Below are 27,678 nucleotides of genomic sequence, written 5' to 3'. Positions count from 1 at the left end.
ACAGTCATCTTGTCAAAAATAATATATTTTATTATAAAATATATGTTTTTAAACATACCAATCATCGTCCCTATCATGAAAGTTTTATTTTTGTTATAAATTAAAAATATGTATATTACTAAATATCTTATTGAAAGTTAACATATTATTGGTACCCAGTTTATATATGTACAAGATAAATGCATACAAATCAATAAATACTATTTAAATATCTTGATAAAATTAATAAATTCAATAGCATTAAACAAAGACTTTCTATTAGATATTAGAGTTTTTTTTAAATATTATTGTTTGTTCTCTTGACAGCAACTATTTACAGTTGAATCAAAACTCGCATACTAATGTGAGCGGAGAAAGTTGTCAGCGTTCTATTTTTTAATAACTCCTACGCAAGCGATAAACGGGGATGAAGACCGTCAAATTGGGGAGATTATCGAAAGATGAGCGAGGTATGCGGCCGTTCAGGAATGAGGGGTGGGTGGGCGTACGATCATCCCTCTTTGATCCCGTTGCTCTTTTGTCAACACAATGGCGTTCATCCGTAAATTCTTTCCACTTAACTGCGAATATAATGATAATTAACTTGTCTAGCGTTCCTTTTAACGAACCGAATCACTCGCTACTATGATTTCGTTTTTATCTTTCACTACGACGACGTCTGGCAGCCATTGAAAGTAAATTCGTCGTTTAGAAGCTTCTATAGTTCTATAATACGAAGCGAGATGAGAAACGGCACGGATTACAAGTATGTAGCACAAAATACGTTTTCAGCACTCGGAATAATGCGGAAATGCTTATTATGCTTTCAAATGTAACTAATTAATAATAATTCAGCTACTGCTAGCTTATTAATTTGACTTTCATTAAAAGTTTCTCATTTTCTATACATAAAGTAGCAAATATACGTCCATACCTATACATATTTATTAATAACTTTTACAAATAATTTGTGTAATTTTACATATGATTTTTTTAAGAATTTTACCAACGTGCCAACAGCGATACGATTGCCATTTCAACTAGATATTTATTTCCATTGAATTTTTCAGAATTTTTAACAAATAGCACAATGGACCAGTAGAATAAATTGCTGATAGTGTTCTTTTAATTTCTATAGTGTAAAGGAGATCAAAATTAGTAATTATTATATATTTGTAATTACAATAGACTATTAGATTTTCGAAATATTTCTAATCTAAGTGATAAACAATAAAATTTAAATATAGCTTGATCGTGCCATTTCTGTAAAAATAATTATTTAGTAAAATAGATGTCAGTATTGTAAAGCATTGAGCACGTCAACTGTTGCAAAGAAATATTTATAATAAATATTGCAACGTAAAATAAAAACATATTTACTGTGCATAAGTCAATATAATTTTATAATTGATATTTTAAATAAAGAAATTAAGTTCTCAATGGATATACTATCTACTGAACTGCTTCTTGATTTTTAAACGATAACATTGTACAGTTTTATTTATTTATTTAGCTAATTTAGTAAGTTATTTATACACTGAACAAATATAATCAAAACTTATAAAACATAAATAGAATATAAAAAATACTTTACTTTTTTTTTATTTATTTTATATACTCTGGTAACATATTATTTTCTAACTAATATATATATATATGTAAATACTAAAATACATATTTATAATATTTCTTGAATACCCAACCATTCCAATCCTTCAATTATACTTCTACAGCTAGTAAATATATTTTTATTTAAAACAACTCTCATTGTCCAATTTTGTAATTTTTGCAACGTCGTTTTATCTAATTTATTAGGCATATTCTTGCACAATAATTAAAGTGGGGCATTATAATACTATTGTAGATTATTTTTTTGTATTTATGCTAAACATATTTCTCAATCTAAATAATATACCTATTTTTCTACAATTCCTTTTAATTGTGTAATTACAATCTTCTTTATCATTTTTTTATCAACAATAATGAAAATAAAAAAAAAACGAAAAAAAATGTATTTTAAATTTATCATAAATTCAAAAAAATGATAAAAAAGCAAATAGGCCATATTAAAAAAAATAATATTGCTCTACATGTAAATTAAAATATGGAATATTGTGGTTAAATACGTTTATTGAAATTTCGAATGGATATAAAATAACCGAGAAAATGACGAAAATAAAAAAAATTAAACTTATACATTTTTTGGTGGCAATTTTTATAACAAAAAAATAATAAATGATCTAGAGTTCAAAACTCAGTTTTAATACATTTTATGTTTCATAATTTGATGATCTATATCTATGTAACTATATTTCTAAAACAATAATAGTTTATAATTAACAAATATATTTTTTTATATTTTTTACTAATTCATTCATTTTATAATACCTAAATAAATTTAGTTTTTATTATTAACTGTGGTAAAAATCACGTAACCTAGTCAATAGGAATGACACATAATACAATATTCTCGGATCGTGAGAATCGTATTTAATACAAAACACAGCACTCCAATACAAACATAATAAAATAAATAGTATTAATATCATACAAATAGACTCATCACAAAACAACAACAATTTTCCACCAAGTCGAGTTCGCATATATATAGATACATCTACTACAATAAAAGCCGAGAATATAAGTATGTATGCATATTTTCATTATATATTATGCTATACACATACATACATGAGTATAGAGGGGCTCTTAATGTTTTTAATCGCGTAATTTACATCAAAGCAACTCTGACACTATTATGCGAGAACATTATTAAATTTTATATTAAATATGTTCAGAATTTGGCACCCCATTCAATACGTGAGAGACTCACAAACAATTTAATATAAGAGTTAATAGTCTTGCTTTGTGTAATTACCTATTAAATTCGGCGAGTTTCAGCTACTACAATATTATCTCCTGATCATAAGGGTCGACCTGTGAATTAAAACAATCTATACATGCGCGAAAGCACAATTTACTGACATGCTTTAATTAAATTAGGTATTTATGTAATTAATTATTATTATATTTTTAACTGAAATTATTTTTCGACTGAAACATATTTTTTCAATATGAAGGCTTACCTATGCAAAAAATATTTTAAGAGCTAATGCAACTTGTTCATAAAAAAATATTTGCCCGAGTGGGATACATTGAAGTGTCCTTTTATATAAATGTATCTATGATACAATTATGCTGAATAAAGATGCCTCACCCCCGGAATTCCGTAACGGGTAATGGATACTATAATGAAACTCCAACAAATATCTTGGATTTCATTATCGATCTTCTTAGTCAGTTATCATAGAGTATTGATGAATTTTCTATTTCGCTCGAAGACTTACTTGAAGAATCCATATTTGAAAAAACTAGGTCTTCTCCTGGCCACGGGGTCAAATTCAATTCTATCATAGGAAAACAAAATGATAATATACATATATATGTTCTTTTAAATAACTGGCGTGATCTTATGGAGATTTATGGTGACACTTAAGAAATTTCTTAGTTTGTTGATCGATTATTTTTTTGGTATGCATTTCACATTTCTATTTTACGTGACTGTAACTGTGTCAGTGTAAAGGAAATAATTAAAAAAATATTGCACAATATTTGTATAGAGTAAAACTCCCAGCTCAATATTCTGGCACACAATCTACTAAAATATAATGTATGTATACTTAACTGTAGACCTAATCGCGTAAATATGTTAAAACTAGCAAATATATTGATAATGTTTAGGTATTATTTTAGTAATTATTATTTTCTAAGCAAAATCTCGACCTTTAACAACTAAATTATATTGAGATATATTATATATTAAGACGATAATAAAACACAATGTAATTTTGTGATAATTGTTTAAAGAAAGACTTCAATGGTAGACTTTCTGTATGTTGTATTTTTTCTTCAAGTACCTAGCTGAAAAATTGCATATAATAAAAATTGCTTATTATCCTTTGACAGATTGCAAAATAAGGGAAAACAAATATTGAAATCACTTATTGTTTCTTTGATCTATCTCAATGTTACTTTAATAAATATAATATTTTTTAACAATAGTACACTTTTTAAATAAAGCATAAATAGCACAATGGTTTAATTTTTAACGATTCGGTCAAAATCTACTTACCACCATATTTCGAGATGGGGACGTATGAATTTTGGCCATGGCTGCTGAAGTACTACATGCACAATAAATCTCAAGTGTTTGCCCGTTTTTTAATCTGTCGACGTTTTATTGAGCCACGCTGTGCACGATAAAAGTATAATGCACCCTCGAATCGCAAAAATGTCTCCGCTTCACAATTAAACGTCGCAAATATCAATACAATCCTTCAATATTCAATATATTTATAATTATGATAATATCCCATAACTAATCATCTATATAATTCAAGTTATTTACTTTAATTACGGGTTTTCATAGCCGATAAAAAAGTGTCGCTTTCATAGTTTATGAACCTGTCTTTGACTTCAAACACACAGGATATTCATAGCGAGCTTTCGCAAAAAAAAGCTCAGCATCAATAATCCGCTATTTGCAATCTCTGCTTGCCATCAATCGCTCATACACATCGTATATATATTTATTAAATACTATATCATAAACCTATATTGTATCTTTATATATTTATTTAATATAATATTACGTAAGTAATAATAGCACAACACGATGCTAGATATCAGGGTTCACCTGCAAGGGACAGCGCCCGCTTACCCTGTAATTATGTAAACTTGGATAATAAATAGCATTACGGTGACATCTTTTGTTAAGACATCAGATACACTCTGCAGTACCCCCCTTTCGTAAGTTGATAGAAGCAAACGATGATAGCTTTTAATAAGAACTAAAAATATATGGTAACGATTTCCAATTTTAATTATTTTAAACATGCTTTCGCATTTCTTTAAGTAATTTTATTTTTTATAAAATTACCATTACAATTTTTTTGTTATTCTTTAACAGTTAAATATCATTACGCAAGACATTTTATAGATAAGAATAGTGATTTAAAATATTAATTATTTAAAATCAAGTTATTTTAAAAATATTTAATTATATTTATAAATACATTTTACGTTATATGGTGAAATTATTATTGTATTAATATTATTACACAATATAGTAATTAAAAGTAATATAAAACATACGTAAATTTTGAGATATACACACGAACGATCAAGCTCTCTATTTACGACTTTGAATGTATTTATGAAAAACAGTCAAAATTATTGGTATTGACTGTTTTTCATTACGTTTTAAATTAATTGGTAATAAAAAAGACTAGAAAAATAACCCGATTACTACTCGCATTACTGCTTGTAAATTTAATGTCATTATATTGAGAAACAATGTCATCCTTCATTGACATCAATTCTACAGAAATTAATTTATGATGTAATACATTTTAATTGTATAACAAAATATATGTATATTTGTATCATTAAGCATCGATATCGAGCCAATTATTAGAATAATGGACCAAAGTCGAACCTTTGGTAAAGTTCAACAATTGTCTTTCAAAAGAACGCAGTTTACCGCAGATTGATTAAGTTACCATTGCGCACCGCTGCTAATTTGCCGGTTTCCTTCCTGTGTGTTCTTCTTTGTACTGTTATTGCGAAGATATATGTTGATTGAATTGCGGTAATTCAGTTTCAATAACCGCTATACCGTTATTTAACCTACATATATTTTTGCAAAATCACACATCGCGGACCAATCGATTTCTGCGAGGATAGAAGATGATTACTTGCTTGAAAATAATACTTTAGTTCCACTCAGTACATGAAGATGATCGCCACATCGCGATCGAAAGCTTATGCGAAAATATATATATATATTGCTTTATTTTGTTTAGTGCATATATACTTACTTATATTAGCTTAATAAATTATTATTATTATGTGACTGTACTGCACTAATTGCAAGTGTTGCTAGTAGTTGAAAGGATACACGAACAATTTAAAGCTTCTTTCTACAATGAATATAGGCAGAACAGACTTATAGAAAGCACATTTCATTTTTAACACAAAGGGTTTCTTTTTGTCATGTCGAAGCTTGTTATAAACGTATTTAATAATCTAAAGTTCAATCAATCAATTGTGCCTTTAACAGTGTAATTTTCTATAAAAATCTGAAAATTGCATTTCAATATTAATTAGTTAAAAATCTCGTCTGTTCTATCGGGACACCCTGACAAAGCCGCCACAGACAATCGTCCGTCTCTTTTTGTGTCCGCTCGGTGGAAAATTTAAAATGTCTTTCTTTCTTCTTGCTCTTTATTATTTACAATTATTCGTCAATCGGTGCAATTTGGACCTCCCCTTCTTCTTCCGACATCCCCTAGCGGCTTCCTCTATCCGCAAATTACGTTCTAAAAAGGAATGCTCGACCACTCACGCAAATTACTAATATTCTCATACATACATAAAATATACGAAACAACTTATACGATATTCAGAAAAATTATAAAAATATTTATAATGCATAGAAACAATCTCTAATGTTGGGTTTTTAATAAGTAATGCAAATATGAACTATAAACATAATTGTAGAATAAAAATATTATTATATTCGTTAAAATCATTTGCTGTGCGATCAAATAAATAACAACATTATTTTTAACACTTTTTTTAAACAATTACTAGTAAGAAATCTGAAATAAGTATGTGAGGAATTTAATTTCAACCTCAAACAGATAAAGATATCTAAGAAACTTTTATTTATTTGTGGTTTTAGGCTTTTAAAGTTATTTTGAAAAGTATCCTTACATCTTAATACGATAACATTTTGTTTAAAAAATGAAACCAAGGTTTAGAAAGTTCATGCGTCGTTCATTTTACGATCTAAGATAAAATTATCTGTTCATAACGCGTAGTTGAAGTCTAGTCTAGTTTAACATTAGAAAAATATATTTATTGAATATTAGCGTTATTGAAAGAATAATAAAATATATTCTCTGTTGAAAAATGATAAACAATATTTAACAAAAATCATATTTTAACCGCCTGACTGACACGTTTTTAGACAATGATATCAAAATTAATATAAATAACATTATAATCATTAAACAATCCTTTAGTAATGCACTTTACTCTGCATTTCGTTACAAATATTTTTATGTTGCTGTTTTTAATTTTATGTATGACACAATTCATTTAAATTATTGTATTTAATTGAACATATTTATTTATAAACATATATATTTTTTTATAATTATATATTTATTTATTTACGCTAACTACCGAGAATTCAGTAATAAGAAAGCATTAAAAAATACATTTTCAAAAATAATATAGTACATTCTTACCTACATATAAATTATAACATACTGTCTTATTTCATAAAATACAACAATATTAATCTCACGCGGCATAAACGATTGGGTGGGTTTTAAATTAAGCTTTCTTTTAAAATACAATATTTGAGTATTCAGCAGCATTTATATTTAAGGTTATATCACCATTAACAATATAAATTGCATTTAGTATTATGAAATAGATACCTTTATCGAACACACTAAATTAAATAAAAAAACACCGCGAGAGAATAAAATCTCATAATGTATAATATATCAAGAATAAATTAAAACATTTTTTTCTTATTAAATTATAATACAATAATAGTTAATTTAAATAAAATAAAATAAATTTATGTATGCGTGTATAAAAGAAATTATAGAATAAAAAATTTAAAAATGCTGATGTTTGTCAATACAAACATCTACCATAACCAGCTAAATAGGTAAGAGATCATTATCTAGAAACTGCGATAAATATTTTATACTGTATATGCTTTATAAATTAATTACATTTTCCAATAATTTATTTATTGATACTATTATAATATATTTTTTTTATTATACTAACCTTTTTATTTACTACTATTAAATTGACGTTGTTATATGCAATAACTTCAATAGATAACTATTTTAAAATCGAATTGAAATATTGATGCATTTAAATTATCAATTTTAAAAAATATATTATAGTCAAAAAAAATAAGACAATAGGCGTTGATTATAATCTCGAGATCTGGTGAAGAATAAGTATCCATATTACACCACAGTCAATGACATGGCACCAGCCATTGTCAATGGAGATTAATTCTAGACGTAGCAGAGAACAAGTATCCGCTTCCAAGTTAATGCTCCTCGAGCGCTCATTACTTACTCAATACAAAATAAAATATTTTATTAAGTTTTATATATAACGTATAAATAATCTATTTAAAATAATAATTAAAATATTTCTAATATGTATCATACTTTCAGAATCTACTTAGATACAATGGCTCATGCTTCCTTTTTTAATTACGAAGCGACAAAAAAAAGAATTTATTAATTGATGTAAATATAAATAGAAAATATGAGACCTCTCAGCGTAAAGCATTAATGGCAGGGCCGCGGTCGCCATTATCGGCTTTTCTTATTTGCCCGTCATTTTGCTTGCTCGCTTGCACGTTTTAATAAATTCGGCCCTAGGTACAACGATCCAAAGAGATTTTATAAATATATTTATTATTTATTTCCTTCTAATAATCAATAATATTTACCACCCCCAAAGTTTTATTTCGTGCAGAGTCACATTTTGAATACGATCTATGTATATTAGCAATCCCATAACATGGCCCAAAGCGCATAAATAATTCCACCTCATCTTGAATGTCAGCATAATTGTACTAAATGAAATGATTCTTCACCTTTTAATCAAGTTTGAAGCTTGGAACAGACAATAAAATAATTAAGTATCCGGACGATGCACATATCTTCAGTACTTTGTAATTAAATGGTTTCCAATGAATGCAAAATGATGATTTGGAAATGCAACTTTCAGAATTTTAAGATAAGATCTAGGCTCAAGAGTTTGTCAAATTTAGTTTCAAACTTAATAATCTGAAAATAAATTGTTTGTAGAATCAAAAAGAGTACTACTACGAACAAGAAATTTAGAGTGCTCGAAACTGATTACCAGATACTTTTAGCACCCTAAAAAATCTAACGATGACTTTCACCCATTTTTTCCCTCTACAAACTTTTAGAGACCTTATTTTCGGCGTTAAATAATATCAAAACCAAAAAAAGAAAACGACCGATAGATTAAGTGAGTAAGCTTGAAGTGCACTAAGTACCAACCCTATTATATATTAAAGATTTAGCAAATGCAATTCAGCAACAAAAAAGTTATTAAGTTAAATATTTATTTGATTTGTTTTTTAATAAATAAATATGGCAAAAATACATTTTAGAAAAAATTATGGATATTTTAGATTTTATTTTATTTTTATTAAATCTTCCGTTTTAACCTGACAGGCTAAGTCCAATGTGTTACAGCGGGGTAAATCTGTACCAACTAAGTAAATCAATCAGATATAATGAAGAGATGTGACACGGTATCCAAGTTAAGCTAAAAATTTGTTTTAACTTTGCCACTATTAAAAATTGTTTTCATAATAAAAACTTTTTTTCATGGTTAACTCTACGATGTCAGATTTATATGCCAATGTGAAGTTCGGTTAAATTGCAAAATTTATTTGAAGAAGGACACGATTATAACCCTACCATTTGGCCGGCAATTTTCTAGTCAGGTCTTTTGGAGCTCAGTTAAATATTTTGCATCGGATTAATTAAATGTTTTATGAAAACAATTATCACTTCTCAGAAGTCAAAAATTCACGTCAAAAGCAATAAAATCGTGTCGGCGCCGTCGCAGTGGGAACGTGGATTTTTGACTTCTGAGAAGGGAGAATTGTTTTCTGCGTTCTTCTATTGGTCAAAATTCGATTTTTACCGAATACCCACTAATAACAGAGTATTTTGAAAATTGTATGTCATGTGTATGTACTGCAGGTACATTATCTGAATTAAAAACACATTAAATGAAAGATTGTTTATTCGTATAACTTTCATTTTGTGGGAGAAACAGGTAAACGCTCCTAACACTTTCTTGTTAGTTCTTCAAATTTTTGAAAGAACGTTTATTTTTACACTTTTTAATATTCGTGACTACAGTTGGTCAACAACAGTTCCTGATATTTATTTATTTTATAACAGTTCAGTCTCGCCGGTAAAGAAAAACGGTCGTGAAATCTTGGTTGAAATAATCAACATAAAATCTAGAAAGCCAATATTTTTTAAATTGTTTAGGTATCCTTTAACATTTTGACGTTTATAATTTGTCGTACTGTACATTTTATTAATGTTGAAAATATAAAATTCTCAAATGTTTGTTATTTTGTAATGAATATTTGTCCTAGCGTTATCCATTCGGTCGACTGTGCTCACAAAGGGAAAATTAATCCACCATATCAAGTGTAGGTTAAAAAGAGGCAGCTAAGTGTATGGAAATGATTATGTATTTAAAGGCCGCAATGTCTTCGACTTCCTATCGTCATCGCCGGATCGAGCTGTAATCGTTCCACTTAACCCACACCCCCCAGTGCGCTGCCCCTACACTTGCAATACTTCATCAGACGCGACAGGGCCAGCTTAGTGAAGTAAATAACGATTGCTCTCAATCTGAAATTTGGTATAAACACCAATATTTTTTTATTGTATCTATTTATGTGATGATAATAAATTCGTGCATTTGATTTTTAGAAATTATATTTCACATATCACCAGGTGATGGTTTACTTAATATGACTTATTTATATAAGGGTTTAAAATATTAAGCGGCAACCCAACGAATTTATTTTTTGAGATAATCAATAATAATCAATAATAAGTAGCAACTAAAATACCCGTAAAAATATGTATTAACAAATGAAATTTTTTAAACACAAAACATCACCTATGCACCCTAAAGTCAAGTTTTAAAGGATACACTATAACCTGGGACGTCATTTGGGGAAGGGGGGGGGGACATTTGCATCCTGTTCTAGAATTTAGTCAAAGAAATACATGTCATTTAATGAAATACTGTGAATTTAAATGTAATCGAAATATTAATAAAACGACCCTGAAAAATATATAAAAAAAACATTCTTGAATTTATCTCGAAAGAATATTTTTAATATATTATGTCATTTCAGTGAAATCATATCTAAATACATTTTCACGGGTAGATATATATTTTTACCAGTGAAAATATAATTTTTCTGGCAGGTGCTAGTAAAATTATATGATTTCAACTTTTCTATATGCAATGTATAAATGTTACAGTAAATGTGTATTTTTCAAAGAATATATATTTTCACTAGTGATGTATAAATATATTTTCACCGGTAGATATATATAATATTTCTACTAGAAAAATATAATTTAACTGATAGCGTCAGTGAATTATATTCTGCTCTAAAATGTCTATAAAACTCAATTTGACAGTTGCGAAACTTCCTTTTTCTGTTCAAACATAAACTAACCTGTATGAATTAACCAAACCCAACTTGACAAATTATAGTTTTAGAACTTTCATTAGGTTAAATCTAAAATACAAACTAAGCCAACTCATCTCTCAGGGGAATATATGTTTGTGCATGGTTCCTTACATAACGGTAATTATTTTATTATATTTTTATTTATACATTATAGGTGAAAACGTCCATTAAGCGCAACAGTAAAGAGATGTCGGTGTTGCCATAACGATAAAAATCGCTAACGGATATAATCTGCGCTTGATATGAGGTGAAGGCGCGACGTCAGATCACCATTATGCACATAGTCAATATCGACTCGCGGATGCTGCATCAAAGGGGAATTTGCATTTATTGCTGTTTCCGCTTTTGATTTTGTCGCGATATGTCGAGTGTTGCCATTCCGTCCTTTGAGTGTTACCCGATGCGCCCTACGCCACGGCCGGGCCTGCGACTTTATTGCCGCGCCATGTCAACTTATTGACATATCAGATTCCGTTCGCCAAACCGTTTTATATTTGCGACTCGAAAATGTAACGGTCAAAAATATATACATATATGCTCCGTAAAACATGCTAAAATATATTATGTTTGTCGAGTTACAAAACTAATGTTCGTATGTACATATACAATGACTAAACAATGTATGCATTAACTTTGAGTTTTGGTTAAAGCTTACAATGCTTTTCGTGTATATTTTCCCTAGATAATGTATGCTTTAACTAGTGAGTGGCGTTAAACATTATTGTAATAATTTTCATTCCTTTTTTAATAATTCTTTTAATAATCGATAAATGGTCAAATATTACATCAAAAAGAAGAGGTTAAATACTTGGGAGTATATCTGGACAGAAATCTCACTTAGTGGAAACATATCTTTACTAAAAGGAAACAATTTCGAATTCAACTGCACTAGATGATGGGAAGAAGATCTCAGATGTCTCTGGAAAACAAGCTACTAATGTAAAAGTCAATTATCAAACCAGTATGGACATGTGAGATTTGACTTTGGGGTAGTACCTGTGCTTCAACAAAAACTAAATACAAAAACAGATTAGATGGATAAGATGACATTCCTTTGCAAATCACAACGATTATTCCAGATATAAATATGCATTGCGATAAAAAAAACAGGTCCAACCTAGTCATTAATGATTTTTTATATTAATTTTACTTGTGTAACTTTGTGTTTTTTTATTATTTAGCTCTTGTATTTGTGTGTATCAATTAGTTTTGTATTGACGTGTTTCATAGAAAATAAAGTATTATTGCGTATTTTTCTTTTTATTTTTTAACCAGTGTTTCAATGGTCTGGAATTATTTTTTTCTGAGGTAGTCTACCCTCACTGTTGATTGTGATAAGCAAAAGAATGTTTAAATGGGCACTGTCTTAAATTGTAATCTAATTTTAGGGTTGCTTGAAGAATATTATAAACTAGAGGTGTTCTAAAGGGTGTGGAAAGTTGAAGACCTCTGAAATAAACCAATAGGCTATCTCATAGGAATATTGAACAATTATTACTTTCAATTAAAACGTTTTTATTGCTTGTTTTTATATGAAATACTGGTTTATATAAACCTAAAAGTGCCGCGGTGTATTTAGGGGTCGCAAATGTGATCTCCCCGCGGCTCACACCCCCAGTGCCCCTACAAACTCACCTCGCCACCCTGCCCCTAAGGCAGCCTTTATTAAATTCATATCAATGAAATCAATAAAGAGTATAAGTACACCTTGAGATCATGTCTAGAGGGACGCATCTCGAACTAATAAATCTTCCCCGCCTACATGCAATTAATTTTTAAAATCGATAAAATATTTCCAACTTACTATTATAGTTTATTGTGAATATCATTGCATATGAATATGTTTCTTATTTTAAATTATATATTACATAATAAATATATAGTTGGTCATTAATTATCTTTTTATCTAAAATAAAATTATTTCAACAGATAAAAAATAGACAGTATAAACCCCATGCTAACTGACATTTTTGTCATAAATTAGTTATTAATTAACATTCAGTAGACCATGTTTTATGGCTCTAAAATGAACACACTCGCGTTTCTCGAAAACGGCAAAAAAGTCTAGTACCAACAAATTGAGCAAATGTAGCAAATTCTTTCAAATTCTACCTACTATTGAACAGACGATATACCAGGATGATTCAGCTCAAGTTTTGTAATTAACTACAGTTTTTTTGGGAAAAATTATAGTTTAAAAATAAATATATAATTGCTAATTTACGTATTTTTTAACAATTCAGTCTTCATATCCATTATACAACTAAAAACACATCTCAATTTTCGAATGGCTAAATAATATCTTTAAACTACCTGTACTATCATGCATATTTTATTATTTTGATTGCTATATTATACATTTAAAAAATATTTCTCTATGACAAAATAAAAAAGTGGCATTCTGACATAAACATTGCTACAACCCTGGCGTTAAAGATTAGATGAAATTGAATAGAGTATTGGGCCGGATTTGTGGAAATGTCCTCAATAAAGTGGGCGCCATGGGCGGACCTGTTGGGGGCGGAGCCGCCCCCAAACGCGGCTTACTTTTATATCACCGTCATGGAAAACCAACATTTTTTGCTAGATTTTTTTATGCAACAACATTTTTTTACAAAAAATATTGCATTTTACACATATTTAATTTTATGTGCAATATACTAATGGTATTTATTTGGTTATATGTTTTTATACTAATCAAGTAATTTTACATACATGTAATTTCAGGTTAATATTGATATATTTTATAGTTTTAATTTTTAAACAATCTGATAATTACATATGCCATCCAGATATAAAAAACATGTTACCTTTTCTAATTATAAATTATAAATTCAATAGAATATTAATTCAATTAATTGATAATTTGAGAGACAGAGAAATTTTATGACAAGTAGTGCAATGTCTAAGCATTATGTCAACCTACAGAGCGGCCAAACTTTTTTACGATTTTTTACTGAATTTTTTAATGATACCATTGTCAAATATATATTAGCGAACTTGGAAGAAATGAGGAATAACAAACGCATGGCAACTTTAATCATTCTGTTTGACCTAATATCTTATTGGTTGTTGGCATATACACTTAGTAGTATTAAAACAAAAATTATCTACCAGTTCTAATATTTGAACATTATATAATACATCCAATAATGCATGAGTTGAATTAAAAAACACAACAATTCCTTGTATGTGTTGACCATTATCTGCTAGTTAATATATAAATTAATATATCAGTTATGGATTTAAATCTGCGTATAACCCGTAATAAAAAATACTTTATACGCCCCATGGCGCGCGAGCGGGGTCACGGAGACCCATTAAATTAAAAGGGAGTTTGATTCTTGTGCAAACATTAATAATAAAAAAGAGCTATCAAAAGCTTATCAAGTCTTCCTGCGCTCGTGATCGAAATTCTGAAAGGCCCTGGCTTGGTGGCCGTGTTTGCCGAGGTCTTTGCACGTTAATTCTCACACTTTGTCAAAATTGTACCCTTACATTCCGCCCCTACGATAAATTCGGCGGCAATATACCAACTTATTCTAGCGCTTTATTTGTGCCACCCCCTAAACCCGGGCGCCCGCCGCCTCCATCGTAGTGTGTAGGGTAGGTGCGGCTCTTTGGCGTTCGTCCCGCTCGCGCTAATGCCAATAACGCTTTAACTGAATACCCCAACTTTACATGGGGCTAAAAAAACCGAAAAGAGCGCCAGCCTACTGTTGGAATACAAATGCCACGCGAAATCGGAAAGCGTGGGCTAGTGGTAATGTAGAGTTTTTTCTTTCGGGATTTTTTGCTTACCCGAAAATCGAGTTTTTTAATAAAATAGTGCAACATTTTATTTAAATCATCCTGGCAGATAACTGCTACTTAACCATCTCCTCGCGTATTGAAAGTGAAACTCTAAAGCCGCAAGGGTCTGAATGACGTAATCCGTAGGATTCTGAATAATCCAAAATCATGGGCTCAATTCCCGCAACAGAGTCGATGTTTTATTTCTAGTAAAAAATGCACTAGCAAAAAAATTAGACCAAGTTGTATTTAAAGTAATGTAAAGTTATACTATAGTACAATTTTTTTTATTTTTTTAAATAGATGCACCAATTACCAAATCTCACTTTCAGCCCGATGTTAATTGTTAACCTCAATGCAACGAATAAGACTAAAGATAAAACTGTCAATTCAAAACAATACTGACAATAAGATATTTACAAAAATGAACTATGAAAATAAAAAAATAAAATATTTTGAACAAAATTATCCATTAATATATTGTGGGGTATTATTAAGTTACAAAATTAATGCAACGTGGTTTTTTATGCTGTACGTTTATCAATAATGCACCAAAATAACGGAAGGAAAATTAAAGTATGTCACCAAAAACTTGGACTGCTCAAATTATTTAACAAATACATTACCCTCTGACGTAATGCAATTTAAATAAACGGACTCCGTAAAATTAAAGTGGACTTTTAAAGAACGTCATTCGGAAATTCTTCCCCGTCAGCAGCTTGACATCAACGTCTCATCAATCGAATTTTATTTCTCACTTATGTAAACTATTTTAACTGTCAATATCCGTCTGTGTATTATTCGTTATTATTGATTTGTAATTTTAATTCAACAATAAAGTTAAATTTCAATAAATATGAAAAATATGCTTCAATTGAAATCATTATCTCAAAACTGTCGAGCTGTGAATTAATAATTTTGATTGTTTTTATAGCACTTTTTCTCCTGGTATTTTTTCTTGCCATATTATTTCCTTACTTTTTTGCTGTAATCGGTGAGGGTAGTTTCTAAATTTATTCCTTACCTCTTTATATTTTATAAGTTTTGTATGTATTAAGTTATATACAGAATTTTACTGTAACTAAACGTGCTTAGAACCATAGTATTATACCTTACTATTAAACATATGTATATATAATACATACTTATTAATTAGTTAATTGTTAGCTACGCTACTCCGATGTGACAACGTTAATTTTTCAATATAAATAAAAAATAAATATATATAAATCACGGCGAAGTAAAATGGAGTAGCGATCGGGATAACACGGATAGAGTCCTCGACTCTGCAATTTTCCAGCGTCGAATAAAAGATGAAGAAGTTAATAATGGCAGATGAAAAATACACGAGTGGAGCAAATGCCGGCCCGACTACTTACACACGGCTGATGCGCTCGGAATACTGTAACCGGCGATGGTGCGAGGGTCGTGGAGGCTCTGGCGGATCCATGGTGTGGGAAACCACCTGGTCGAGACCTAGACATGGAGCGTGGGAAACCAACACCAGCATATTTGACAAATTAATTACTATTTATCTTTTGTACATTAAATATTTTTTTTATTTTATTTCCACGCGTTTAAGTACTTACTCGTCGGATAAGAACAACTTTAATTTTTACACCATTGCTTACTTCAAAAAATAAAACAATAACTACAACTGACGAACTTTTCTGTGTAATATTATTTTTAGTGTACATATACATATAATTGTATATGTTACCTAAAATTGTCATATATAATGAATAAAGTAAGAGAAGCATGTGCTAACTATAATTTTTATCGCTTACTTCCACTTTTCTTTATTTATAAATGATCTCACTAGCATAGCTTAAAAACGGTTGGAATTTTTTAATTAAATTTAGAACTAGCAAATGAAGAACATATTTACTACACATTTGTATGTAAGCTAAATATTATATGTACATAATATTTGGCACAAATGTGTTAAGTGAACATATTTTTACTAAAAAAAAAGTTTGGCTATAGGATCGCGATCGACATTTGGCTATAGAACAGCGCGTTTCTTTGAAATTAAAATTACTTCAGGATGATAAAAATGTTGTTCTGTTTTGTGAGAGCATTATGTAAAACGTGTTTTATTTACAGCACAATTTATTTTCATTTTTTCTTTTATGTGGGATTAAACATTTTTTTTGAGAACATGATAACTGCAGTAATTTAGATTATATCGACATAAAGTATTATATATATTGTGACTATTTTCAATAAGTTCTTTATCCATCCTGATCATTTATCTAATTTTAAAATAGCGACTAAAAATTAAATTGTTACATTTATAATTTAAAAATTGTAGCTCTGCTTAAGAAAAATCTTGGAGAAAAAATTAAAAAAAAAATAATATAAAAATTATAACGCAAAACTTTTTTACATATTGTTCAATATACATATACAGAAATCTACCTAACTTTTTTCTACCTACATTTTATTTTTAATGTAATTAATATAAATATTTAAAACATAGAACATTCTTTAATGCCATATGTAATTGACACAATGCCATTGAATATCAAATAATTATCAAAATTAGGTATTACCTGTTCTGAGAGAGATAGAGAGAGAGAGAAATTTTGCTGTTTAATAAATTTACATTTTTATGAATAAAAAGACAGCGGCGAAAACAACTGTATGGCAACCACAGAGCAAAGAATATAATGACAATCAACCAAAGAGGGTACAGTAAAATAAAATATATGGTTACTGTGATATTATTTATGTTGTCCTATTCCAAATCATTATTTTCACTATTCAGGGAAGCTAAAAATATTTTTAATCCTTTGCTATAATTGTTTTAGGGAAAGTAAAATAATATTTTTCGATCAGAATATTTAAATATACTGAATATATTATTATCATTTGCAATAGTTTAATATTAGAAGATCCCAGGGCATTGGCATTTTTTTCAAACATAATTTATAAATAATTCACAAGTACAATAGAAAAACAATACACGTGTAATTACATTTATAAACTTAGACAAATCAAGGTCAATCAAAACCAGATACGTCATTTTAGTTTATTATAGGGGAGGGCAATTTTTTTGATTCATAATAAATATAACTAAGATTTTTAGAATTTAAACGCTCGTTCAGTAAATTCCCTTGAGATTGGTGTTAATGAATTTAGATTTGCTAAAATAACATCCACACAAACCAGTTGTATATATGTATAATGCACGTTTACATATCCAGTATATAATGTATACACTCTGGATACTACTATGCGTTTTCCTACACTACTGGATATTGATAAAAATGGATAAAGGATGTTTGGATAAATTTTAACGATTAGTTGCTATTCTATCATGCAATTATATCTATATATTTATTATTATTATTAATCGAAATTTGGGTTTTAAATTGAATTTAATTAAATAAGGTTCCGTCTCTAATTTATGTATTGTTGAAACACTCACACACGTACGTATGTATATATAATATGTATATGTGTTGTAGGTATGTATATATGTGCATATTCATTACAAAGAGGGAAAAAAGCTTTGTAGAAAGACTCCACGTGACCATCGGAACCAAGTTGAGTTTTCATTAAAGTTAGTTACAAACATGAACGGTGGCGGCGACGGGGGCTGACGGTGGATCTGTGGGGTTAGCAAACACCCCGGTGAAATTCAATAAAATTCCGTGGTGCTTCCTCGGCAAACTGCGGATTTCATCAGATCTTCGCAATCTGGGAATAATTGTAAAGGGTGTAATAGACCGTCTAGCTGCTCTGTGTAAATAAAAATTTATACACCTCCGAATACCGCACATATTAATAACAACGTCTATTCAAGCACCCCGCGATAAACGCAAATGGTGTACTTATACTTTAGTTGTATTAGTGTAGAAGATTTTATAATATAAATTAAATAAACAACTAACCACAATGAATCATTAGTTAAAAAATAAAATCAATATTTTAATAGCTTTTCGTGTGCAAAGTTCCATATTTAAGCCTCTAAATCTAATTTTAAATGCTAAATAACAATTGTTAAAATATAAATATGCAAGATTACTAACTGTTATTTTCTGGTGTTTATTTCAGCATTTTTTTATTATAATGATAATAAATATATTATATTCAATCGATAATAATAAATATAGGATAATTGTTTTTTTACCGATTTTCGACCTTCAATAAATCTTAATTCATTTTAATTGATTTAAGCCTTTCTCACAGGAAGCTGTAGTTACAGAAAGATTGAGAAATATTCCAATGGCAATAATAGTATCCGGATAAAACTTAATTAAATAAAAGTCACGAATATACTGTAAGATAATTGCAGTTTTAATGCTTATATATAAGTATCGAGACTTCGGTGTTAGCAAACATCCTGTACGTGTATTTTATGAGTGGTAGGTGGATGGCAGTTCGAATGCTCTAAAATGGAGCAGCGCTCTATAGCAGTCACGCGTTTAATTTTATAGAATACAAAGTTATTAAAATAATAATTTAAAAATGAATTTAAAAAAAAATCAAAAACGTTTTTGAAATACAGTACAAGTCAGCGAGCGTATGTGTGACCGCGTGCATACAATTAGACACTACCAATACATGTTTTCAGCATCAACGGCAAATGGAAAATATTATTGGATAACAGATTTAACTTTAAAACCATTTTGTGAGTCATTAGGGAAGTCGTATTGAATGTCTTAAACCGTTAAAATATCAAACTATACCATGTAATTTTAGATAATGTACTAAACTCTTTTAAAAAGCGTTTTCAACAAACTTACGATCATCTGAAACAAAGCCGTGCGAACGAAGGGAGGGGGTCGGCCCAGGGCCGCGAAATCAGGAGGTGCGCAAAATCGTCATTACAAATTTGAACTTTAAATATAAGTTTTAAACTCATAAATTCAAAATAAAATGGAAAATCATATTGAAGGCAATAATTTATTAAATATTCTTAATTGTACTGAAAATAATTTGACATTATGAGGTTCGTCAAATTAAATTGACAGTAAAGATTGCGACATTTTTCTTAAAACTATGAATTACCCAGAAATACACTGCTATGTCAAAGCCGCAAAACATCCAGGAAAAACAATAGTTTACTCAGAATAAATTTATACCATACTTGCCAGTGAAGTGTGAAATCTTTTTTTTAATGAAATTCATACACAAAGCACTTTTCCATTGTACTACATTATGATCACAGTGCCCAAATTACTTAAATTATAAGATATGTTAAGATTATGAATAATATTAATAATGAACTAGTATTGGAATTAATTTTGAGTATTTCCAATTGAATCTGAATTTTGCTTCAGAATAATTTTATTTAAAATCCAAAGATTATATTTTGAAATACACTAAAGATAAATATTTTATCGTTACAAATGTGGTACAAAAATTAATGTCTTCTATTGACACTACATATTTGGCTGAATCCGCATTTTCTGACATTATAAAATCAGATAAACGAAATTATTTGCGTGATGAATATATTGATCAATGTTCACGACTATTTCTTTTGTCGTATAATCCATATTGCCAAATCTGGGCAGATTAACGATCTCATTAATAATATTTAATAATATTTATGTAGTATCGTGATGATATTCTATAGACCAGCGTACACTACAGCTTCCACTTTTTATCCAAAAAACACGCACACTAAACTAATACATCGAATGTAGGCGTTAACAACCTGCTATTGTGATATTATATATTATTTATTTTGTGCTAAATGGGCCGAAATATTTACATTTATCGCCGGATGTGATCTAGACGAAATACCTTGAAACTAGCATTACCGCTTTACGAACAAGCGAGACAACTTAATATCTCAGGACATTAACTCAGGAAATTGCATTGATTATATTATCGTGCAAATTAACTTTTAAAAAAATATTTCAGAATGAATTATTGGATGTTTTTTGGATCAAAATGGGTTATAAGGAATATATAGAATTGAGTGGAAGGGATGCCATTCCAAACAACCTATCTTTGTGAACAAACATTCTCAAAAATGGTGTCAACAATAAAGAAAAATAGAAATCACATTCAATTAGAGAATTGCAATATCTACAATTATACCTAGGATTGACATAATGATTAAATAATGTATCTGATGTGTGAAGAGGATTTTGGTTGTATGGCGGTCCGGGACGCAGCATACGCGAAAGTGAAGTCCCGCTGAGCCTTGCACCCGAACTAAGCGGTGCCGTACAATGACGCCGCATCTCCGCGGCCGCAAGCAACGCGCGGATTGGGGATACTTTTGCGCATCCGACCGGGAATATAAGGCAGGGCCAAAAGTTCACATATTCATTCGACTCCGGAATTCCGACTCTGCAACACTCACTGGACTACAACTCGCCGCTCCAATCTCATCTTCGCTCGACTTTTAAACTCGGATTCTACACCTCGCCTCCTGTCTGAGCAACTATCTCCAGGACACGCGCTCGAGGATTAATATCGACGACTGTCGAAGGATCATCGTCAAAACGCGCCAAGAACTTTCTGGAAGATTTCGCAAGGGACACTTTGTACAGTTCGCTGTACAAACGTCCTACCGCAAATCGTCAACCGGACCCGCCGAAAACTACAAAATAGAAGCGTAAACACGACCGCTTCAGTTGATTGGGTACAAAAGGAAGTTGATTGTTTGTTTAATATTTTTTGTATATTTTTAGAAATACATATATGACTAAAAATTTAGTATTTTTACTTACAACTTATATTTTCTATGTAAATTTTCTGTAAATATATTTTCTATGCACGTAAATCTATATCTATGATATGTATGTAACTTTCGGTTTTTTGCTTTAGTTACATTCACTGGAACTTCAATCACCGAAGCTTTTAGAAATTGCACACATTTTTCTAAAATAGCAATTTTTTATGCCAATGTCCCCTCATCTGGATATTGCTTTCTATTAACATATATAAATCGTAAGATTGTATGTAATATGATTAATAATAATAAATAAAAATACATATTTTACACTAACAAAAACGTTTTCAGTTTAATCAAATACTCTTCCTTCATTAATCGGGATCGTTTTATATATTCATTCTTTTCTTCCACCGAAAGGGCTTTATATGCACTTATAATTTTAGAGAAGATCTCATTCTGTAAGTTTAAGCTTTTGATTAACATCGAAGTTAGTTAGATTAAAGTAGATAGGACTACCCACAAATAATGCATCAGGATTTTGCCTTCGTACAAATGGCTGTTATTCTTTGATATATATATTTGAATCGCATCCAATGGTTTTTTGGGTTTATCGGGAAGAGAATTCTAAAAAAAAATAATTAAAATGCAATAGAATATTTCGATAATCTAAGAAACAGTCTAAAAAAAGCTTACAGACGCTTTACTCCGACACATATTTTTACAATCTTCAGTGTAATTGTCAAAAGTAATCTAAAAGCAAGTAATATATACAAATGAGCGCCAAAAACAAGTATAGTACATTATCTAAATATTACCTTCTCCTATGGAAGTTTATTTACGTGCGGCTTAAAAGTTAAGCGGTCAGGTATTAAGTAAGGTATTTGTTCCTCTAATAGTTTTAACAACTTTAATATGTCGCTTTCTGGCCAATTCAATGTATCTATGAAACATTACATATATAAATAACATTAGACATAATATATACATAGAGAGTCGTTATTTGTAATTTGTTTGTGGTTTTAGCTGTTCCAAGCCTTTTTTTTATTAATCTAAAATATATAATATTGTGTATATTTTAACAGAGCGTAAGCAACATTAAATAAAGTAAATTAAAAAGTACACTCATACACATATAAGTAAAAACACGAAAACAAGATAACATAACAGACACAAATCACCTCAACAGGTGTGCATTGTCCCATACGAATTGAACCAAAACTCCATATGGGCATGTGAAAATGTCTCTGTGTGTGTCTGACTCCATGATCAAATATGTATGTAATATTTTGTTGCGATATTAAAGTTGTTTACATGTTTACCAAACGGACGCCCGGAAGATTGCCAGTGGCGAGAATAGTGCCGCCAACTTTTGGCCATAACAAAATCTAAATTTAAATGCAAATATTATACCGGTTTTGATAAAAAGCCATTGAAACTCAGCGTCAAGTTGACAGTTACGTTAAAATCGTTCATAGCAATAGTTGGACCTAATACCATGAATTGTTGAGCATGGCAGATATATATATGGAGTGAAAACCTTTTCAGAATTTAATATTATTTTAGTTTAAAAAAAAACAATATCAAAACAAAATCATCGCTCAAAAATGATATACACATAAATAAAAATGTAAAAATTTGCGATTTGCGAACGCACGCACGCGCACGCGAACGCCGCGTCGTATGCATTGTCAGAATTGTTAGCGTCGAAATGCCGAAGAATCCCGTGTGCGTCCAGTGCGACTCGACCCAATCCCTATTGTGGAGGTCGATCGAGGGCGGAAAGTTATGTCATGAGTGCTACCTGATGGACGGCGGCGTCGGCGGCGCCGGGCCGGCCAATCCGGAGGAAGTCAGGGACGAGTCCGAAGACGCGAAAGAGAAGCCGGAAGAGCAGAGTCCGGCTCCCGCCAGGTCGACCAAAAAGGGCGGCAATCGCTGGACGCGCGCCCGCACCGGAGCCGCCGCAGCCGCCGCCTCCGCCTCCACCTCGTCGACGCCGAACCCTCCGAAGAGCGCCCCCGCGAGAGGCCGCGGCAGACGCTCTCTGTTCAAGCGCACTCCTCTCAAAGCTCCGACGGCCACCGCTACGGTGGTCACTTCGGACACCGTGTTTCACAACGTACTTGCCCATACCTATTCGCACTTATTAAATAAATATTTACTTAATAAATAAATAACACCGCTCATTTCAGGGCATGTATATGCAAGTCGGAGATATAGTCTCAATGATCGACGAGGAAGAAGATATCTACTATGCACAGATACGAGGCTTCGTAACGGACCAGTATTGCGAGAAGAGCGCTGTTATCACGTGGCTCTTGCCGACGAAAGCTAGCCCTCCGCCGAATCGAGGCTTCGATCCGCCCACTTATATCATCGGTAAATTAATGTCAATTCCCTCTTTATTTCAATATTATTCATGCCATATATTTAAAGGGGTTCGGTTATTATCATATAAACCTATACCAGCAAAAACTATGGCAACAGCTTGGGATCAAAATAAATATCAAAACATTTAAAATATCATTTATTTTAGTTATATCTTATAAAATATATCGCGAGCACCAAAACTGTTAGACAGGTTAGGTGTTAGCACGCATTGGTCAGAACATTAAACACCCTACCAATAACTAAACGAATCCATTTAACACCTTGATAATGGCCATCTGTCAACATAAAACTGCCCTTGAGGTTAAAATACAGATCATATAATATAAATACTAATTGAAAAAATTATTCTTCCTTAGAAATTCTCACCCGAAAAATACGAGCCATAAAATATTACAACTTTCTTTTTCAAAGCGTCGACTGAATAATAAATTTAATTTATCTCACATTAGCTGAACTCGCAAACGACTGAAGTTGGTCAGCTTGTTCCTCAAGTCTATGCAGTCTTTTTCTTACATCTGCAAAAATATATAACTTTTTATAAATTAACGATAATTTCGGTATTCTTTCAGTGTTTGTTGATGGTAGTCATATCAATGATGCTATTTAGTAACGGGATGTTTTTTCTTTTAATATTTTCAACCCTAAATCAACAATGGCAGTGGAGATAAAATAATCTCAATTAAGCTTTATTATGCTTAATGAGTTTCAACTGGGTCATAATGTGCCATTAGCAGTTAAAAACATCTAAAATGCAATGGGCAAGGATGCCATTAAATTTAGAAACTGTCAAATGTGGTTCTGAAAATTTTGTTCTGGGAATTTTGCCATTGAATATATACATTTTAAGGGGTTATTAGTGAAGATATTAGGGCTGCCATCAAAACAAGTATGAGATTAACGATACAGAAGCTAGCACAATAGCTCAACGTATCGCCTACATCAGTTCACAAACATTTTTTAAAATTAGAAAATGTGTTAATTTGTGAATATGGGGTCAAAAATCTCAATATGCCAATAATTCTAGAACAGAAATATTTATTTTAGAGTCGAATTGTTACTGAAGATGAGAAGTGGTGAGAACTTTACTTTAACATGCGACCTAAAACCATAATTCATTTTGAGTAATTTAATTATAGGCAGACAATGCGCTCGGCTAGTTCGTTTTAAAGCGACTAACCATTAAGACCTCTTATAAATCAAAGAAGCGTAATTTTAAACCAAAAACACCTCTCGCCCCCATGTAAAGAAGAAAACGATAGAAAAAATCGATGAATTTCCTTGGAAACCCTTTATCACCCATTGTATTCTTCGGACATTTCTCCAAAGGACTATCATCTATTCAAATCCTCGAAATAGTTTTTTTGCTTTAAAAAAATATTTTACAAAAAAGGATACAAAAAACAACACTAAAGAATTTATTGCTTCCACAAATACATTATTTTTCGAATCAAATTAACCTGCACATTAAAAAACACAAAGACTACCTGATAAAATGCTAATAAAGATTTGTTATTTTTTAAATAAAATAAAACACTTGTACATGATCATTGATACAATAATTTTAACAGATTTGAAAATTTAGTCAAAACTTTTGACTAATGTTAATTAAGTATGTACTTTCCTTTAATATAGAATAAAATTTCTTCAGGTGTTGCTTTCCATTTTAGAATAACTTCCGGGTCACGTTTTCACTCGGAGCAGTTATTCTCACCGTTTTCCTATTAATTGTTTACTGCGATCTTCCGCCCATCGAGGGCATTCATGGTACAGCGTTTCATAAACGAGCACTTCACTGTCGTTTCCAAGCGGCTAACATTTTTTAGATGCCATTGATTATAAAACGCACCCCTGAATTCATTGTCTCCAAAACATGGTAATTATAAATTTTTATCAACGAACCAAATCCCTCCTGCAGAGGAGCTGGAAGAATCACTGGCAAGAGCTGAATAACATTGACGAATCGTGCAATGGATTCCTCTCGCTTAGAGGAGTTGATTACTTTTATCTAAAATACCAACTATGACCAAAAATATATAAAAACTTTGTCATTTATAAGTGTTCGTGTTACCCGTAAACGGTATACCTTTCTGACACATTTTCAAAATGTTACTCGCTGCACCTTAAATAGCCTCGCAAGCTACGGGTCGAACGTCACTGCGATAGGCAATTTCAGGAACAATAACAAAATTGTAATACCAAGAGTTACGTACTTATATTATTCTTCTAATGAAGGTCGGTAATCATCTGAGCCCCCATCATATCTTTATATGCTATCATTTAATTTTCCCTAAAAATATAAAATTCAGATACAAATAAGGAAACCTTTTCACATATATTTTTTCAGTACATGTTGCCATTTATACTTCTATTTGAATGTCAGTGTAATCCCAATTTTACAAATATGCAACATTTTTATCAACTAGTAGGGTTAAATTTATTTATGTTTATTTTTAATTAATTTTCAGGTCCAGAGGAAGATCTGCCTCGTAAATTAGAGTACATGGAATTTGTCATGCATGCACCTTCCGAATATTATAAGAGCAACAACAATCCGTATCCGCCTGTCGAGGCCGAAATGATCTCCAAGGCAGTCAGTGGCTTTGTGTGGTGGTCGATGGAGCCAGTCGACAAATCATAATATATTAAAAAACGATAGCCGTGTTGTTTGACCCTTTATGAACCATTTATATTTTTTTCCGTTTAATATTATATTCATATTTTTTAAAACAAAAATTATGATCGTATTGTTCGAAAATAGCCAATAAATACCAAAGATTTTCAAAATAAGTTAAAAAGCATGCATTCCAATTTATTGTTTCCGATCGATCGAAGTAAGCTAGTCAATTTTAAAAGTCTACTTTGTAACTATTTTGTTGATTTTCTTTTATATCTGTAGCAATATATTCACGATTAATTTTATTTTAAAGGGTTCGTGGGTTAACATTTGACCAAATTAAAAATTTTGGGTATATGAATTAATACAATTTTGAATTCATTATTGTATAGATAAATATTTTTATTACTGAATTAAAATTATAGCAAAAGAATATATAATAATTATATTACTGGTTTATTTTAGCTTAGTTGAAAAAATATGGATTCTGTGTATTTAGTTAGTTTGGATTAGTTTTGTTTTGTATACTTATTTGTTATTATATATTAAGCATTTTTGATAAAATTCTCGCTTACGGCTTTTATATATTGTATTTTATTTTAATTTTTACCAAATATCATTAGTGTTTACGAATAAAATATTCACTATTATATAATCTGCCTTTTTATTTAATAGTATTATGTACAGTTAATAAAGAATGGAATGGAATCAATAAACGCATAGCAGATAATATAAAAAATTTAAAACTGCTGAGAATAATATAAAATGGCTATGAGAATTTAATTTCTCACATTGAATTGCAAATACATAAATTTTGCTACTATTTATTTTCAACGATCGATATCTTTGCAATCTTTTAATAATTAAAAATATTAA

The 27,678-nt window shown here is 30.3% G+C and overlaps 1 protein-coding gene and 1 long non-coding RNA gene across 5 annotated transcripts; one reads left to right on the top strand and one right to left on the bottom strand.

The window, feature by feature from the left end:
* Positions 1–21,784: 21,784 nt before the first annotated feature.
* On the bottom strand, positions 21,785–23,292 carry LOC148238915 (uncharacterized). Of its 4 annotated transcripts, none has more exons than XR_015812744.1 (6): positions 23,208–23,292; positions 22,613–22,737; positions 22,491–22,547; positions 22,318–22,421; positions 22,132–22,253; positions 21,785–22,053 (listed from the first exon to the last, which is right to left on the bottom strand). It is a non-coding gene; the product is annotated as an uncharacterized LOC148238915 (long non-coding RNA). The 4 variants fall into 4 exon arrangements; XR_015812756.1 differs by having other exon boundaries at positions 22,132–22,266; positions 23,109–23,276; XR_015812737.1 differs by having other exon boundaries at positions 23,109–23,276.
* Positions 23,293–23,481: 189 nt separating this feature from the next.
* LOC148238914 (GATA zinc finger domain-containing protein 1-like) lies at positions 23,482–27,454 on the top strand. Its single transcript, XM_088205932.1, has 3 exons — positions 23,482–23,916; positions 23,990–24,176; positions 26,654–27,454. The coding sequence occupies exons 1-3, from the start codon at positions 23,506–23,508 to the stop codon at positions 26,824–26,826; spliced, it is 771 nt and encodes a 256-aa protein (XP_088062058.1). The 5' UTR covers positions 23,482–23,505; the 3' UTR covers positions 26,827–27,454.
* The last annotated feature ends 224 nt before the right edge of the window (positions 27,455–27,678 follow it).

Source organism: Plectrocnemia conspersa, unplaced genomic scaffold (genome assembly GCF_051122295.1).
Source record: "Plectrocnemia conspersa isolate PC_06_02 unplaced genomic scaffold, ASM5112229v1 ptg000001l, whole genome shotgun sequence".
In the NCBI taxonomy this organism is placed as follows: Eukaryota; Metazoa; Arthropoda; class Insecta; order Trichoptera; family Polycentropodidae; genus Plectrocnemia; species Plectrocnemia conspersa.
The sequence above is the reverse complement of the archived record's forward strand: the minus strand, read 5'-3'. Positions and strand labels throughout refer to the sequence as shown.